Source organism: Palaemon carinicauda, chromosome 29 (genome assembly GCF_036898095.1).
Source record: "Palaemon carinicauda isolate YSFRI2023 chromosome 29, ASM3689809v2, whole genome shotgun sequence".
Lineage (NCBI taxonomy): Eukaryota > Metazoa > Arthropoda > Malacostraca > Decapoda > Palaemonidae > Palaemon > Palaemon carinicauda.
Genome location: NC_090753.1, coordinates 65,299,821 through 65,318,542, shown reverse-complemented (window position 1 = coordinate 65,318,542; position 18,722 = coordinate 65,299,821). Strand labels below are relative to the sequence as shown.

At 40.5% G+C, this 18,722-nt stretch overlaps 2 protein-coding genes across 5 annotated transcripts in view; one reads left to right on the top strand and one right to left on the bottom strand.

The window, feature by feature from the left end:
• Positions 1–929, top strand: part of LOC137622196 (palmitoyl-protein thioesterase ABHD10, mitochondrial-like) — a 54,731-nt gene extending 53,802 nt beyond the window's left edge. For all 3 annotated transcript variants that reach the window (XM_068352650.1, XM_068352651.1, XM_068352649.1), the window contains exon 6: positions 530–929. In XM_068352650.1, coding sequence (XP_068208751.1) covers positions 530–703 — 174 coding nt within the window. In that variant the 3' untranslated portion in view covers positions 704–929. The remainder of the gene's footprint in view (positions 1–529) is intronic.
• An 87-nt stretch (positions 930–1,016) lies between these two features.
• The window catches only part of LOC137622195 (ferrochelatase, mitochondrial-like), a 100,474-nt gene continuing 82,768 nt past the window's right edge, over positions 1,017–18,722 (bottom strand). Inside the window, exons 8-10 of one of the 2 annotated variants that reach the window (XM_068352648.1) lie at positions 12,085–12,200; positions 4,009–4,252; positions 1,017–2,555 (exon numbers count right to left, since the gene is read on the bottom strand). In XM_068352648.1, coding sequence (XP_068208749.1) covers positions 4,052–4,252; positions 12,085–12,200 — 317 coding nt within the window. In that variant the 3' untranslated portion in view covers positions 1,017–2,555; positions 4,009–4,051. Of the gene's footprint in view, positions 4,253–12,084; positions 12,201–18,722 lie in introns of both variants that reach the window. The other variant, XM_068352647.1, reaches the window with a different exon arrangement.

The following is an 18,722-nucleotide window of genomic DNA, read 5'->3' as shown; positions in this document are numbered from 1 at the left end:
CATAAGCTTTTTCATAATTCTTAACATCCTTTGCATCCATATCTTCCCAGGGAGTACCATCCTGCACACAGTACTAGGTATGCAGTTAATTCAAACAACCATGCCTTCTCTGTTGTAAGGGTTAATACTACACAGTACAGTATTCTAGAGGTTTTGTTCCAGCAATGGCAAAGTTGTGGAATGATCTTCCTAATCAGACAGTTGAATCAGTGGAACTTACGACTTCAGAAGTTCAAACTTACAGCAAATATTTTTATGTAGAATAGGCTAACATAAGTCTCTTTACTTTACATATAACATATCTATTTCAAAATTGTTACTAATCTTTAAATATTTTATATTATTCATTGCTACTCATTTAGTTTCCTTATTTCCTTTCCTCACGGGGCTATTTTTCCTGGTTAGAGCCTTGGTCTAATAGTATCCTGCTTTTCCAAATAGGGTTGTAGCTTAATATTAATAAATGTGTTTTTACTGTATAGAAGTTATTAATTTTGCTTTTGTAAAACATTATTTTTCATTTTACCAGGATAAGGATGTGCCTTTCATGGAATCGCTAGCTTTAATGAAGGCACTGAAGTCAACTGACGTTCACCTACAGTACCTTAAGGATGGTGATCACCGATTGGCAAGTGAGGAAAAAATGGAGCTCATTTGTGACAAGATTCTGGAAATGACATCAACCAAACAAACAAATACTTAAGTTGATGTGTTTTGAAGAAATAGTCTATCTTTTATTGTAAATAAGGAAATTTTTATGATTTCATATAGTCCTCTTTTCAAGGTTTCCCTGTGATGTCTTGAACCATTTCAAACATAGAGTTAGATGTTAGAGAGAGAAGACTTAAGTGTTGGTATCTTAATTATAGTAAAAACTGGCTAAGAAGTGTTTTATACACTTTTATATTTTGAATAAAACTGAAAGGTAATGCATTTGTTGAATACCTTCATAGAAAGCAAAATGGCATTAAACAACCAAAAATAAGGATATCAAATCTGGAATGAAACATCTAAAAAATAGTAAAATTAAAATTATTTAAGAGTGCAAAAAAGGACTAAAATCAAGGGTTTAAAAAAGATATACTGTACACAGCAGAAAGATGGGTACATGTAAATATAGGCAATTTGTTACAAGCCATGTCCTGTGAGAAAATCATATAAAAAGTGATAAATTTGAAAGTAATTTGTAAAAATTTGCATAAGATGAAATATGTCCAGAAATGGGAAAACAGGTTTGAATTTAATCAATTTAGTAGAAATGGAAATATAATAGTAAGTTAAAGACACGTAAGACAAACCCCATGAGTAGATAGTTCAACCAGACATTTAGAATACTTGGCTTTAGCATTTGTGATACAGAATACATTAAATACTTGATTCTTGTATGGCTGAACTTAAGTCCCATAGAAAAAAAAAAGTCATCCTCAAAGACCTATTTTAGATATAAATTAAAAACTTAATATTGTGGAGGTTACCAATTACTGCAGTCTTATTTACTGTAATTATGAAGTCTAAGGTCTTGGTGCAGGAGAACCCTGAAAACCATGGAAACAGGGAACATATGAAGACCTAATTCAGTTGGTAATCCATTTAAAAAGTTCACAAAATAAATGAAAGAATTTTGAAATCACATCCCAATGAGTCTGTGCAATAGTATCAGTAGTCATAAATGTAGAAAATTAATAAAATACATTTTGAATTTGGCTGACTGGACGTGCAAACATCATGTAACATCTTGTGATAGTTCACTTACATTATTTCCGGCTCAACGACAAGGCCAAGAAAACAAAAACTATATCTTTTAAATATATAAATAGTTTTCCTACAAATAATATATAACATGTTCTAAAATACATTTATTTAACAATACTGATAAGTTAACAGAAGTAGGAGAGAAGAAAATTACAGGCTACATAATAAATACCCCAAACCAAAGTGAAAGGTGATGTCTATTGTTTTAAATATGACAATATAGCAAATAAATGCAGCGTGCTCTTAAAAAGAATGCCCGTAATTATATAAAACAAATTTCACATATTTTCATAATTTCTCACTGAAAAAGTCCACCCACCGTATAATGTTCCATAAGACTTCTCTGAACCACAGAAAAAAAATTACCAAGAATTTATAGCAAATTAAATATTGGCTTAACATTGTTCTACAATTTTTAACAACAGTCAAGAATACAACTTGAGCACTCTCATTACTTTTTCAATGCAAATTATGAATAAAATTATCAAAGCAGGATGAACTTTTGCATTACTTGAAAAGTAGCAATATCGTACTGTAGTCATGCTAAAAGAAAGTTCCACAAACAGACTCTACAATATTTCAGTGCATGTAACTATTTATAAATGATTCTGATACAACTACACCCTTTCACCATTTCTCCCTTTCTAAATTATATATAATCCTGTTACTAAAACTCTTAAAAGACCCGGCCACTTACATGTATGGTTTTTCAGACCTTTCCATGGATCCAGTTTCATAAACTCAAAGACATATTTAGCTCAACAACTTTCACGGAAGCTCAAAAAACCACCTTTGTTGAAATTCTGTAAATTGTAAAGAATATCGCCCACACGGGTAAAGGTAGAATGCTTTTATCACTACAGGATTTCAATTGATCCGTGCATTTCACACCCACAATAAACAAAGTGTGAGAAAGCAATAATATAAATGTCAAATAATAAGGGATACATTTCTGTATCAACACAACACATACAATAATTTGTTAAGTACCTAATACAGCTGACTGACGAGACCAATGACTAAGAAAAAAAGCCTCGACTCAAATACAGTTCTGCATGGTGTTTGATAACCCAATCAGCCACAAGTTATCTTTCCAGCTACACTTTGGCCTCTGAGTTACAGTACATTACTGTGAAGGTTAATGCAATAAAATTTAATAAGGAAGACAACTTTGGACAATCCAATCTTTTATATGACATATCTTTGTTGCCCTTCAATACGCCTTTGAGATTTTACAACAATCTTAGTCTACCAAAGTTAATCATTCACAGATATCCTTCTGGGATAAGTGAAGTAAAGAACAGTACCTAATCAAAAAGATTGAAAATCAAACTTTAATGAAATAAGTGTGGATTAAAAATTGGAGTACCAAGATTAATTATTATGTGGAGTTCTTGTGTATTCTGTGTACAACAATACAGTATCCACTTATTGGAAAAACAAATACAGTAGTACTATTACAATGTACAGTACAGTAATTGAATTCATGGCCAGTATTATACAACCTAGGCGACTGGCCAGAGACTTGCCGTCTAAAAGCACCACACAAATTCTGAGCTTGGACAAACCTTTTTAATCCATCTACCAATAAATAATGAAAATATGGTAATAAAGAATATTGGTTAGGACTAAACAGAGGAATGTTGAGAAATAAAATGTTTGTTGCATTTCAATAAAAGAATGAGAACATTTTTAGCCATCATAAAAAACATTCCAATACTTATAGTAACATTTTCAAATTAAAAAATTGGGTGCATTACAATTTATAAAAGGAGATGCTCCATTGGCATACCTTGGCACAGGCCCTGATTGTATATTCAATATTTTTTTCTATATTTAACAGGACAGTATTTGAATAGTAAAATACATATTGTACACACACTTCTGAAATCATAATTGGGACTTTAAAAGATAAAATTTTCATCTGACTGAACTGAGAGGAATGAAAATCTACAAATTCATTTCTATAATTCTACTTCCTTGATGTTAACATTAAGACAAGCAATCATGAAGAACCAAGCAGATTCAATTTATGCTCGCAAGATTCATTGAAAGTATTGCCCATTAAACTTGGATTGTAACAATTTCTCAAATTATCAGAGATTTAACTCAGATTGTAACATGATTTCTCTAAATATCAGCAACTAAACTCGGGTTATAACAGAAATTCTCAAAACATTAGCAAGTCATTGTGCATATTGTCATGTAAATTTATGGAACTGCAAATGTTAATTATTTTCAATTCCTTGACCTTACCTTGTTCTTTCTGCTCTCCAACTGAACATCTTACAAGACGTTACTAAAATTTTTTGGTTGCATATCTGAACCACTTTTTGGATGCATAACACGATGGGTTGACACACAGAGGGCAATTATGAAGAAACTGTTCTGAACAACTGTGGCCATTTTGGAGGTGCTTGCTTACGACATCGACCAACGCATCGATGAAGAGTGGATGGTCATTGGGTGCTGCACAGCGGCGAATGCATTCTGCACCAACCTGCAATAAAAAGCATGCTATTAATATATAGACCATAATGAAAAAATTAAGTTTTTAGAAGGTTCTGCATATCAATTTTAAAGCAATTCCAATGCAAAATTTGTGTATAGATAACTTCTGATGCTTATTGTTTGTTCCTGATGCGTTAGGTCCTTTTGCATATAAGTGCTCTTCTGAGATTCACCTTCGAATTACAATTTGCTGACAAATTTACCGTAGTTACTTTTAAAAAAGTTAAACCTTCAAGAATGAATGAATGATTTGAAAAGCTATTAATTTTGTTTTGACAAGTTTTCCATCTTTGGAAATTTTCCCTTAATATAATTGAGAGGAATTTATTATCAGTCTTAAAATACTGGCCTAACCAATACCACTTCTCATTATGATATTCCCATCCATAAGAATGATTAAAATACATTTCCAATTCATTTCCCGTTCATTAAATTTCCTAAAGCACTTAATAATTCTCTATTAAAGTACCAGAATATATCTGGCTTATTATCTTTCCCTAGTGTTTTTGGATTTTTCTTTCCTCTTTTGTAAAAGAAAGGCAAAACATCTAGACCCTACAAAGAACTCAGATAATCTTCAGACAGAAGTTTAATCGAATCACTTAGAACTTCCACAAACTCTTTCACTGTACTTATTACCAAGGTAGCTCCTATCAAAGGATGATGACAAAGTTCCAAAGCCTAGTTGGTATTATTCTTCCTATAAGCAGCAAAGTCTTCCTTTTCAACTAGTTTTCTCTGGCTCAGATATAAAGTGATGCTATAAAGGAAGACAGTATCACCAGATGGATTTCACTTCTGAATAGTTTCATTTCAAATTTCATACCTTTTCATCTCAGCTTAATGACTGCTTCTGACTTTATCATCATGATAGATTTTTTACATTGGTTTATCCAATTATGAAAAAGTTCTCTCAACTCTCTTCAATCCTTTTCTCTTTGTGCCTACACGCCTCTGCCCTCCACCATCTGCCCCTTGTCCATCAAGGGGCCTGAGGTGTTTAAACCATTTGTTGTGTAGCCACCACAGGGCCAATAGAGAAGGTCTCAATGTTCCTGTGGGTTACGTCTTGCAGGTAGTGGGCGCTGAAAGTTGTTTGACGCTTCCACACACCCGATTGTAGGACCTGCATCAAAGAAAGGTTCTTCTTGAACAGTAGGGACGTACTTATCCCCCTAACATCATGAGCTCTAGGTCTCCTCGCCTGAGGAGAAAGATCAGGATTCAATACCCGGTCTATGACTTAACGAATCCATGCAGAGATCGTGTTCTTCATGATCCTTCTCTTGACCTTCCCTGTGCTGCCACTCGTGGGCGAGCTCCTGCAGTTCTCTTGAGGTAGGACCTCAAGCTCCTCACAAGACCAAGTAGCAGTTGATCTGGATCATTGGCTGCACTATGAAGACTCCTGATTTGGAAGTGCTCGAACCCGGGATCCGCTGCTGCCGGATTTTTAGGTCTATAGACACGCTCAAGAACGAAGTTGGGTATTCCCTGTCCCTAACCCTGGAATGGGAGACATCTTCTGGCTGAGGTCAGGGCAAGCAGGAAGGTTGTCCCAAGTGTCAGGTGAAGAACTGATGTCTGACACAGCAGCACCAAGGCTGTGCTTTTCTGAGATTGCAATAAGCTGACTATGTTTCACATAGGCAGTCTAACCTCCAGCTGAGGACAGGTACGGTAGAGATTCCGTATGAGGATAGACAATTCCCTCGAAGAGGAAATCCCTTCCCTGTCAAAGGCTAGGCTTAAAGCTGAGCAGTAACCTTTAACGGTCGAGACAGAGGAGTCTCCTCCCTGAAGAGTCAAAGGGACTCCGCTATCACTGGAGTTGCATCGAGAAGGGCAATACCCTTTCGCTACCACTTGCCTGGTAGCTTTCGGTTGATGATTCTAGGGGGTAATCGGACATTTCTTTGCAACAGGTTGAGCAAAACAACTCTCTCCTCTTCCCACATGGTTGTCTTTGAAGATCGTGACGTGGGGAGGGGTCCCTTGGCACCTTTGAGAACAAATGAAGAAGGTTCAGAAACCATTCTGTCAGGTGCAACCTTGGAGCTAAGATTGATCGATAAGAAGTTTTCTGGCATCTCAACATCTAAGGTCACTGATACTGATATCATGTTATAAAGAAATAAATAAATGGCAATTCAATTTAAAACAATAAAAACAAAGATGTCCTTATAAAAGTTCATTAGCTTTCGGAAGACCTGCTTCTGAAAAAAATTTAAAAATACCGCTAGCATGGTATGACATATCATGTCCAAGAATCTTGGCAAGGATGAACCTGCCATCCTCACCTCAAACCTCAAACATATCCATTTCTTTTGGTACTATATGTGGGCGCATTCGATCAACAAATGCCTTACTGTCAAGGGTACCAAACATTCATTGCAATATGGCTGATGTTGCCCAGTCCTCAGAGACTTGTGTATACCGAGTGTGACCAATGCAGAGACGTCTCCCACTTTCAGGGCATCACGTTATACCTCCAAGGAGATATAACATTCGTTATTTCTCTCACCTTATTTCAAACTAGATTACCTCAATGCTGCTGCCAATTATTTTAGAACAAATTCTTAACAGTACGTAAAAAATCATTATAAAGGATAGGATACCTACTTTTTAGCAACTCGGCTGTAGAATTCTTTGCCAGTAAATCTGACTTTTTATTCCCAGACACACCTACGTGCGCTGGAACACAACAAAATCGAATCGTGTTAAACCTCTCAGCCCAATAATGAAGATTCACTCTAAAATCTTTAAAACTAAAGAGTTACTGGAATTAAAAACTTCAAACTTGTAGGACACTTCTTGCACCACTAAAAATGGTAAAATTGCCTTCATCTTTTAATGCTAATTTTTCAATAGCAATTAGTATGTCATATAATTTGGCAGTAAATAAAGAAGATTCTAAAGGAAGTGCACCTCTACAATTAAAAGCATTACTTTATACAGTACTCCAAATCCAACGGCAGCATCAGATTTGGAGCCATCAGTATATATAAAAGTCAATTCCTATGTTCTCCAACATGTTCCATATAAAGAGACCTGGCTTCTAAGTCAGTCATGTTCTATTTATTCTAATAACATATCTACAGAAAGATACCTCTGGTAAATTCCATGGAGGCGTTGATGTCTTAAATGAAAATATGTTACTTCTAACCATATCAAGGCTGTCTACTAATTGTTTTACACAAAAACCTTAAGGTTGAGGAGATTTTGGTTGTAACTCAAAATATCTACAATGCCTTACTAGTCATGCAGTCTGATAGGCTAAAAAATTAGGAAGTCTCTGCAACCTAAACCAATACCAAATAATAGAAGACTTTTGGTAAAGGTATAACGGTAATTCTCTAGCGTCAAAAAGGAGGCTTGGAATAGGCGAAGGTCTAAAGGCTACTATTGCCAATCTGATGCCAGTATGGTGTATAGAATCTAAAATCTTTAACCAGCTTGGGGTGGCTGTGGAGTATATTTCACACCCATGGCTAATTTTTGAAAAAATTAAAGCCTTGTATAACTTTAAAATAGTTTTGCAGTCAGGCCCCAATGATGTCTGGGACAAAACTCATAAAAGCTTTAGAGCATCTAGACATTTTACTTTCAATGCTTTTGAGTGAGGCCATGTCAGCTTGCAATCAAATATCAATCCTAAAACCTAGCTTCACTTACACATGGGATCGGTTGGCCTTTGATGTACATATCAGGGTCTGTATGTACTCCCTGAATACAACAAAAATGGACGAGCAGTTTTGCTTGTCGAAAACTTGAATCCATTCATATCAGCCCACTGAATAACTTTGTCAATTGAGTTATAGTTTTCTCTCAACCATTGCCATTCTAGCTCTAGCAAATGATATGGAGAGATCATCAACAAATACAGTGGTGATGAGAGAATATTTTGGGGAAAGACAGAGGATATTCCATTAATGGCTAGTGCAAATAGGGATACACTTAGCACACTACCCTGAGGAACTCCTTTCTGTCATTTCCTCTGATAGAATTCCCCCCCCCCACTCTCCCTTGAAAAAATCTATGTGAAACAAGTGCTTGAATGAACAATGGTAGCTCTCCTCTTAATCCCATTATATAAATGGTTTTAAGTATACCATATCTCCATGTAGTACCAAATGCCTTTTCAAGGTCAATAAAGACTGTTACATGGTGCTGTTTGGAGGCAAAGGCTTTACAAAAAGAGGGCTCAAGTCGTATCAACAGATCAGTTGTTGAGTGCATTTTTCTAAATCTACATTGGATAGGTGATAAAATATCCTTCTTTTCCAGGTACCACATCAGTCTTGCATTGATCATCTTCTCCATGATCTTACATAAACAAGATGTCAATGCAATTGGTCGATAGTTTGCTGCTAAAAACTTATCCTTACTGGGTTTTAAGAAGGCTAAAATAACGGTTAGTTCCAAAACACTTGGATAACTATGATCATGCCATACTTTGTTAAAAGTACTTAAAATAAATAACTTAGTATTAAGAGGTACATGTTTAATCATTGCATATAGAATTCTATCTGCTCTTACTTCAATACTCAGATCACAGCAGATCTTGAGAAGCCTGACTCGGTGATGGAGAAGGGATGACCTCGAGTCTGTTATAGATAGCCAGTCATCCAAGTGTCTTAACAGATGAATGCCTCTACCGTGAATCCTGAGTGAAGAAAAGGAGGAGGTGCGATCAAGTCGAAAAACCATATCTACAACTGGCATTACCAGTCGTATAGGATGATTTTTACATCCTTCTTTGAAGACGGAGTTATTGGAATCTGGCGGCAAGCCTCTCCATTCCAGTGTATTATGAAGTCCTCAGGTCAGATTGCTCACCTGATTGAGGCAGTAATACCAATCCTGAACAAGGTTTGTTGAACAAACTTGTTCAGCAAATACTGGAGTCCAGCTTACTGGAGCCTTTGGACAAGAAAGTTGACTGTAAAAGCTCGGAGACTCTTAGAAAGAAAAACGTAATCATGCATTGATGATGCAACGCCTGAGTCTAGATTTCCGTACGGATGATCGGATACGTATAGATTGTAGAGAGACCCGCCATTGCACCTCCACAGGTGGAAGGGTCTGTAATGATATGCATGTCTTTGTATCTGAATTGCAGATATTCTGCCCCTGCAGTCCACCTCAGTCACTCGGTGGGGTTCAAGAACGACACTTGTTCGTGTAAGCCATTCCTTTAGAAAGGTCTTCGTTCAACTCGGATCACCTGTTCATGAGCTGGAGTCCCGTAAATGTCGATCAAAGAGGTCCTGAAAGCTGATGAGAACCGCTGAGCCGATAAAGAAGCCTGCGCATACGTATGCGCGGGCCATTTAAACAATAGCATGATCTCTAGTTGTCGTGTCAAGAGTTGAAGCTCGTATGAAGAAGTTCTAATATGTATGCATCGGGAATTCATTCCCAATGTACTTGAGTGAAAATAACAAGTTCCGAATGGTGAGCGAGGAATTAAGCACCCAGGCTGACAAGTGCGCTATACCTCTACTCCTACCGGTGAGTGCTGGGTTGAAACCGTAGGATGAAGTTGTGTGTGCTGCTGCCTTCAAGAGCATATTGAAGTAGCGCATACCTGTGGGCTATCATGGACGTAAGTGCTGGCACTGATGAGGTAGCACTAGCTCTTGATCTGGACAAAGAGTCTAGCGTATGACGTCTAGATGAGGAGACTCAGAAATTGAAAAGCGATCGTTGAAGAAATAGCGCTTGAGTGCTATTTTGAATGACGAGTAGAGAAGGAGAATTTCGGTGGGAAGAGCAAAGGGTTCACTTGCAGTGAGGGTTGTAGCCAGAAATGCTCTACGATCCTCAGTAGAAGTTCTATGGCGAATGAAGTTGGTAATGATCATCCCAAGAGTCAAGTCCTCCGAGACTTATCGCTGGTTATCTGCGATTCTATCCGAAAGCGGGATGACTGCTGTTTATCCAAGGCGGAGAGCAATTTTATATCAGAAGGGAAAGTCGCGAGCTGGGCAGGCACTAGAAGCGGTTACTGGAACTGCAAGAACCTGCAAGCGAGCTGACAGGTGATCGCGGGCTGGTGTGTGATTGCAAGTTAACAAGCAATCGCGGCCTGCCGGACACTCATAAGTTGACGGGATATAGCAAGCTAACAGGCGATTGCAAGCTGATGGGCGATCACAAGCTGCAGCAGGACTGGGCGAGACGAGTCTGCAGGACAAAACAAGTCTACTGGGTGAGACGAGTCTGCTAGGAGTAAAAGCAGACGGACGCTGGAAGCGTTAAACTCGCAGGGGACAAGCAATATCTTCATGCTCCGATGAGCCACACTCCAAGGGATTTGAGCAAGGCATGGACAAGTCCATAACCATCTCTTAATCCCATGTGGCGAAGACTAGTCCAGAGAGGATTTAACCAGCACACAGGAAAGGTGTCCACAATAAGTAGCAGGAACAGGCTTCGGACTTTGCCTTTCCTCCGCTGGGTGAGCAAACTCAGAAGGAGGGTTAGCGCCATTGTCAGCATGATGATCAGGAACTGGCTCAGGTGATGAAGACGATGACAGGGCAGGAGCAGCAACTTGAACAGGAACATGCATCAAACTTTACACTCACTCCGCCAGCTACCATCGCAGAACGAGGGAGTGCGCTGTTGTCAGTGCTGAAGAAATCCACTTGGGAGAAAACCTAACCCGCGAACAGTAAAGGTGACCTCACAGAAGTGCAGGAACATACTTCCGACTTTGCACTCCTTACGCTGGCTGCATTAGCCGACCAATGCAGTGCAATGTTAGCGCTAAAGAAAATAACTCAGGAGAAAACCTAACCAGCTAACGGGAAAGGTGTAGGAACATGCTTCAGAATTTGCACTCCCTCTGCCGGCTGACATCGCAGAACGAGGGAGTACATCGTCGTCCGCTCTGAAAAAAGCCACTCTGGAGAAAACCTAACCCACGAACGGGAAAGGTGTCCCCTGTGAAGCGCAGGAATATGCTTCAAATTTTGCACTCCCTCCTCCGGCTGCCATCGCAGAACGTGGGAGTGCGTCGTCATCAGCGTAGAGGAGCAAGACCGAAGTCGAGTTCTAGGTTGGCCGCAAGTGGCCTTCCCGCCATTGAACTCGCAGGGTGCGGGCAACATCCATTTCATACAGTGAAGGTATATCTACACGGAGAACGACTCCCCTGTGGGAGAGGACCGAGCCACTGTACTAGGGGGAGCGGGGAAGTCCTCCAGCCTAGGGGTTGTCTGGCGTCAAAGGGGAAGGGATCGTAAGAAAGGGTTTCTCCGCCCTCGAGGAAAACTCTGCACTATGCCGTCTCCGAAATAGCAACACTCACACCTGCGAAAAATAAACAAAAACTAAAGAAAAATATGTCAAAGGCTTGTCAAAAAAGGTTGGGCGGTAGAGAGAGACGAATGTCCACTCTCCACCGAGCCAATAGTAAAAGTGACGATAGAATACAGGTGTGTGTGTGAGCAGGGTAGTCGGTACTAACCCCTTACCCACATTAACTAACTGTGGGGTAGTTACACTTCGCTAAAAGTCTTATGGCTAGTCTCCCAGCATCGCCGAAAGTATATTCCCTAATAAAGAGCATAAGGGTTTGTACTTAGTGTTGGAACAAGCTCATTTTATTTGCTTTTATAAAGAAACTAGTCTACTTGAGTTATTGAAAATCTCTCAACTTGAACAAAAATTTAAATGAGTGTAAATCACAGATAGTCCAACTGATCTACCACTCTTGAAGAACACACCAATCAAGTATCTATGTGTTAATGCTAAATTCTAAGATAAAGTGAGATTTAGTTTCTTCCAAGTCACTGCAACTAAAGTTCAAACCTTTTCCCCAACTTCTTCAGCATATTCGATATCTAGTTCATGAAGAGTTTCAATGTGGTCACTCGTGAATGCTATCGGTACCAAAATCATGTTCTTTCTTCCTCGCTCCACTAGACCTGTTAAAAAGACAGGAAAGGGGTATTATTATGAAAAGAATATAACAATGAATATTGTAACCTTCAATTATGTATTACATATAATTAATATTCATAAAGACAGGGAATATTAAACCATGCTTGGTTTTCAATTGTAATTGTTATAATTTGTTCATGATACTTTTCTGTATTATAATTAAGTGTATTTAAAAGGGCTTAGTTAAGATTTAATAATCAGCAAATCATAAAATTTAAATTGCAATAAACATCTTTAGAATATTATTATTTTCATTATTATAATTATTACCTCCACCAAGTTTATTTATTTGTCTGTGTCAGTGGACAGGATTTGTCTGTCAGTGGATAGGATTACATCAAAACTACACAACAGAACAGATTTTGATGAAATTTTCATCACAGATAGATTATAGGTCATGGGCAACCCTGTTAAATTTTGGAGATGATCCGGATTCTAGATCCGGGTATGCATTTACGTCAAAACAAATTGCCGGAGTTTGACAAAATTTCCACCACAGATGAATCTCAAGTTATGGGGGACTCCATTAACTTTTGGGGATGATCCGGTCCCAGATGCATATTTGCATTCTTTATTTATTTGTCTTTTGTCTATGGACTTGATTACTTCAAAACTACTCTACGGATTTTTACAAAATTTTAACCACAGATAGACCTTAGGTCATAGATGACCCCCATCAAATTTTAGAGATGATCCTGATTTACATATTTCACAATTTTAAAAATTACGTCAAAACACATAGACGGATTTTGACCAAATTTCCACCAGAGGTAACTCTTAGGCCATGGGCGACTCCGTTAACTTTAGGAGATGATCCAGTTCCAGATCTGGTTTCAAGATCCAGATTTGCATTTTTTTTTTTGTGAATGTTGGAAGTCAGATATCACTGCTTGCTCTAATTTTTATTATTATTATTATTATTATTATTATTGTAACTGTAGTTGAAAAAGCAAAAGACTAATATAAGAGGACTAATCCCAAAAAAATAAACCAAAATAACTAAATTACAAGGAGAGACTACTAAATCCAAAGTGAAACAGATTACAACAAAAGTTTCTCATTTCCTGTCAATAAATATGTTATTTTTATAATAAAATAAATTTTTGAATATACTTACCCGGTGATTATATAAGCTGCAACTCTGTTGCTCGACAGAAAACTCTACGTTAAAAATCCGCCAGCGATCGCTATGCAGGTAGGGGGTGTACTTCAACAGCGCCATCTGTCGTGCAGGTACTCAGTACTCAATGTAAACACAGAACTCAATTTTCTCCTCGGTCCACTGCGTCTCTATTGGGGAGGAAGGGAGGGTCCTTTAATATATAATCACCGGGTAAGTATATTCAAAAATTTATTTTATTATAAAAATAACATTTTTCAATATTTAACTTAGCCGGTGATTATATAAGCTGATTCACACCCAGGGGGGTGGGTAGAGACCAGCAATAAATGTTTACATTATTATGAGCTAAGGATTTTTTATTTCATTTTAGCAGTTATCAAAATAAACTTAAAATAAATAAGTACCTGGTAAGGAAGTCGACTTGAACAATTACTCTGCCTTTTTAAGTACTGGAGCTGAAGTATCAAGGGTTGCAACCCATACAACAGGACCTCATCAAAACCTCTAATCTAGGCGCTTCTCAAGAAATGACTTTGACCACCCGCCAAATCAAGTAGGATGCGAAAGGCTTCTTAGCCTTCCGGACAACCCAAAAACAATAATAAAACATTTCAAGAGAAAGATTAAAAAGGTTATGGAGTTAGGGAATTGTAGTGGTTGAGCCCTCACCCACTACTGCACTCGTTGCTACGAATGGTCCCAGAGTGTAGCAGTTCTCGTAAAGAGACTGGACATTCTTAAGATAAAAAGACGCGAACACTGACTTGCTTTTCCAATAGGTTGCGTCGATTATACTTTGCAGAGATCTATTTTGTTTAAAGGCCATGGAAGTTGCGACAGCTCTAACTTCGTGTGTCCTTACCTTCAGCAAAGCTTGGTCTTCCTCATTCAGATGGGAATGAGCTTCTCGTATTAACAGTCTGATAAAATAGGATAAAGCATTCTTTGACATAGGCAAAGATGGTTTCTTAACTGAACACCATAAAGCTTCAGACGGGCCTCGTAAAGGTTTAGTTCGTTTTAAATAGAACTTAAAAGCTCTTACAGGGCATAAGACTCTTTCTAGTTCATTTCCAACCATACGATAAGTTTGGAATATCGAACGATATTGGCCAAGGCCGAGAAGGCAGCTCGTTTTTGGCTAGAAAACCAAGTTGTAGAACATGTAGCCGTTTCGGATGAGAATCCGATGTTCTTGCTGAAGGCATGAATCTCACTGACTCTTTTAGCTGTGGCTAAGCATACCAGGAAAAGAGTCTTTAAGGTGAGATCTTTCAGGGAGGCTGATTGTAGCGGTTCGAACCTGTCTGACATAAGGAATCTTAGTACCACGTCTAAATTCCAACCAGGTGTAACCAAACGACGCTCCTTCGTGGTCTCAAAAGACTTAAGGAGGTCCTGTAGATCTTTATTGTTGGAAAGATCTAAGCCTCTGTGACGGAAGACTGATGCCAACATGCTTCTGTAACCCTTGATAGTGGGTGCTGAAAGAGATCGTTCTTTCCTCAGATATAAGAGGAAGTCAGCTATTTGAGTTACAGAGGTACTGGTCGAGGATACGGATACTGACTTGCACCAATTTCGGAAGATTTCCCACTTCGATTGGTAGACTCTAAGGGTGGATGTTCTCCTTGCTCTAGCAATCGCTCTGGCTGCCTCCTTCGAAAAGCCTCTAGCTCTCGAGAGTCTTTCGATAGTCTGAAGGCAGTCAGACGAAGAGCATGGAGGCCTTGGTGTACCTTCTTTACGTGTGGCTGACGTAGAAGGTCCACCCTTAGGGGAAGTGTTCTGGGAACGTCTACTAGCCATCGAAGTACCTCGGTGAACCATTCTCTCGCGGGCCAGAGGGAAGCAACTAGAGTCAACCTTGTCCCTTCGTGATAGGCGAACTTCTGCAGTACCTTGTTGACAATCTTGAACGGAGGGAATGCATATAGATCTAGATGTGACCAATCTAGGAGAAAGGCATCTATATGAACTGCTGCTGGGTCCGGGATTGGTGCGCAAAATATTGGGAGCCTCTTGGTCATCGAGGTTGCGAAGAGATCTATGGTTGGCTGGCCCCAGGTGGCCCAAAGTCTCTTGCATACATCCTTGTGGAGGGTCCATTCTGTTGGAATTATTTGTCCCTTCCGACTGAGACAATCTGCCATGACATTCAAGTTGCCTTGGATGAACCTCGTTACTAGTGATATGTCTAGACCTTTTGACCAGGTGAGGAGGTCCCTTGCGATCTCGTACAACGTCAGAGAGTAGGTCCCTCCTTGCTTGGAGATGTACGCCAAAGCCGTGGTGTTGTCCGAGTTCACCTCCACCACTTTGCCTTGAAGGAGAGACCTGAAGCTTTTCCAGGCCAGACGTACTGCCAGTAGCTCCTTGCAGTTGAAATGCATTGTCCTTTGACTCGAGTTCCATATTCCCGAGCATTCCCGACCGTCTAATGTCGCACCCCAGCCTACGTCCGATGCGTCCGAGAAGAGAACGTGGTTGGGAGTCTGAACAGTCAGGGGAAGACCCTCTCTTAGGTTGATATAGTCCTTTCACCAAGTCAGACAAGACTTTATCTTTTCGGAAACCGGGATCGAGACCGCTTCTAGCGTCTTGTCCTTTTTCCAGTGAAAAGCTAGATGGTATAGAAGAGGACGGAGGTGTAGTCTTCCTAGTGACACAAATTGATCCACGGATGACAGCGTCCCTACCAGACTCATCCACAGCCTGACTGAGCAGCGTTCCTTCTTCAGCATCTTCTGGATGGATAGCAGGGCTGGGGGCTGATCGTCTTGTTCAGCAACGTCCTCATCAGAGGGTTCCTCATCCGAAACTGATGAGGAAACGGCAACGGAGTGGGCAACGTCTGACTCGCTGAATCCGGTCGCACTGGTGGATGCGTGACGGAGCCGGACGCAATATCATGGAACTGCTGCACAGTCTGTGAACTGTCAACAGCCATGGGTGCGCGAGGAAGCACAGCGTCAACCCGAAACTGTCTAGACCGTCTGGGTTGTGCAGTCAACACCCTACCGGGTTGCTGAGATTGACGCACTGCGTCACAACAAGTCACCTCTGCTGGTTGTTGAACGTCCTGAACGTCAACAACCACCTCCGAGCGTCACTTAACGTCAACGTGCGGCTGGCAACCCACACTGGGTCGCATCGGTGGAGGAACCACCTCAACTGGCAGACGCGAGTAGGTTACCTCAGTGTCAACAGGGCGCACAACCGACCGGTTGGAAGGTTGTTGGCCAGAAGGTTCTTCTCCGCATTTAAGTCCTCTATCAAGGACGCAAGCTTGGACTGCATGTCTTGCAGCAAAGCCCATTTAGGGTCTACGGGAGCAGGTGTGGCAACAGACGGGGTTAGCGACTGAGGCGGAACCGTTTACCATCCCTGAAAGCCTTGTTATGCGTGACATAATAGTACAGCAAAACTTCAAAGGCTCGACAACAGCTGAGAAGTTGACCTGTAAACAACTTGGAGCGTCTCCTGGCTAGGCGCCAGGGAGAGTCTACCAGAATTGAGGTCTATCTGGGCAGAGGCATGAACTCCCAAGCCGAGAACTTCTCTCGTGTCATATCAGACTCTCGCTCTATAAACCAGTTTAAAAGAAGGGAAAGCAAAGGCTGTATCCCCCAAATTCCTCCTGGTGAAAAACCAGTCGCCTAGCCAACGTAACGCTCTCTAGGAGAGCAAAGAGCACTAGCTTAAAAACAACGGCTTCGAAGTAGCTAGGCCTAGTGTAAGCTCTGACGTTTAGGCGAACGAGGAGCAGCAGTTACAAGATCCGGACGAAGATCCTTAAAAAAATCATCATGATTTAATTAAAGTCCATAGGAGGCTAAGCAGCTTAAGGCTCCTCTCCATCTGACAGAGTCCTCAAGGGAATATCAGTAGGAAGGAGAACAGCAACTTCCTCATCTACAGGAACCTTGTCCGATAAAAGCTGAGTCTCTCACTGGTGCATTAGTAGCGGACCAGAACGCAACGTCATGTAACTGCTTGACAGTCTGTGAACCGTCAACAACTGAACTGTCAACCACAACAGGTGCGTGAGGACGTACAGCGTCCACTCGAGACTGCTTTGACTGCCTAGACTGAGCAGTCAAAACAACTCTAGAATGCGGAGGTTGACGCACAGCGTCAAAACAAGTCAACTCCGATTGTTAGTGAACGTCTAGAACGTCAACAGGAGCATCAGCCAGTGGCCTAACGTCCAAATGCGGCTGAAAAACCACACGAGACCGCATCGAGTGTGGTTCTAAACAACCTGACTGACGTGACTAAGCTACGCCAACGTCAACAGTAAGCACAAAGGAACGTTAGGTTGGCTGAAAGCCAGGATATCGATGAGATAAACGGCTAGACTCAACAGACTAATCGGCAGAATAGTCTTCCATAAGGGAGGCAAGCATATACTGCATGTTTGCCATACAACCCCTTAAGGATCAACGGAAATGGTTGTGGTAATAGACGAGGGTAACGTCTGTGACCGCAACACTTTGCCAACAAAAAAAGACTTTCGGAGTCTGTGTTACGCTTTTGTTAGGCGGCGAGCAGTTATCCGATGACTGCATAGGGTCAGAGCTGTCCTAATGGCTGTAACTAGGACGCTGGACCTGTCCTGAAAGGACTGACTTTCGCTTAAGGGCTTCGAAACCTTGTGACAGGTTTCTTATGCGAAAAGCCTACGGATGGCGAGGAGAAAACAACGTCTCTCTCGTCTTATGGTAGGGGAGATCTTGGTAAGAAACACCCGATACCATAGAGGGAAAACGTCTGTTCGTTGGTCAAGGCCTCTCGAACCCATAAGTCGTTTGACATTACTTCTCCCCTGGGCTTGGGAGCTTGCAAGAGGTCCCGGACTAGGTGAACGACAGGCACGAACAGACGAACCCTCGGACGCAACACTGTAACACTTTGCGCCTCGGACGCAACACTGTAACACTTTGCGCATATCACTTTATCACTTCGATTTTCTGTTTTGCACTTATTTCTACCTGAAACACGCAATTCTACCCTTCATTAAAAGGTAGTAATTGCGAAATAAGTCGTATAATGCAAGTTCATAATACCAGCAAAAAACAGAAAACATATTTTAAGATAAAAAGAAAAATCAGTGGCTGGGAAAGAGACTAAACACTAGTTCATATAACTACGTTTTCAATCTCTCACCGCACATAGCCTGGGGACGAGAATAAAAACCTAAAAACGTTTTATCCTTCCTCCCCGTACAGAGACTAGGGACGAGAGTATCACGAGAACAACGTTACCCGCTTGAACGGAACGTTTTCTCTCCTCTCTCTCCCTCCGTCTCTGTCTCTCTCTCTCTTTCTCTCTTGATTTCGCACCTAAGAGAAGAGCCCAATTATATATCGTCAAAAAAAAA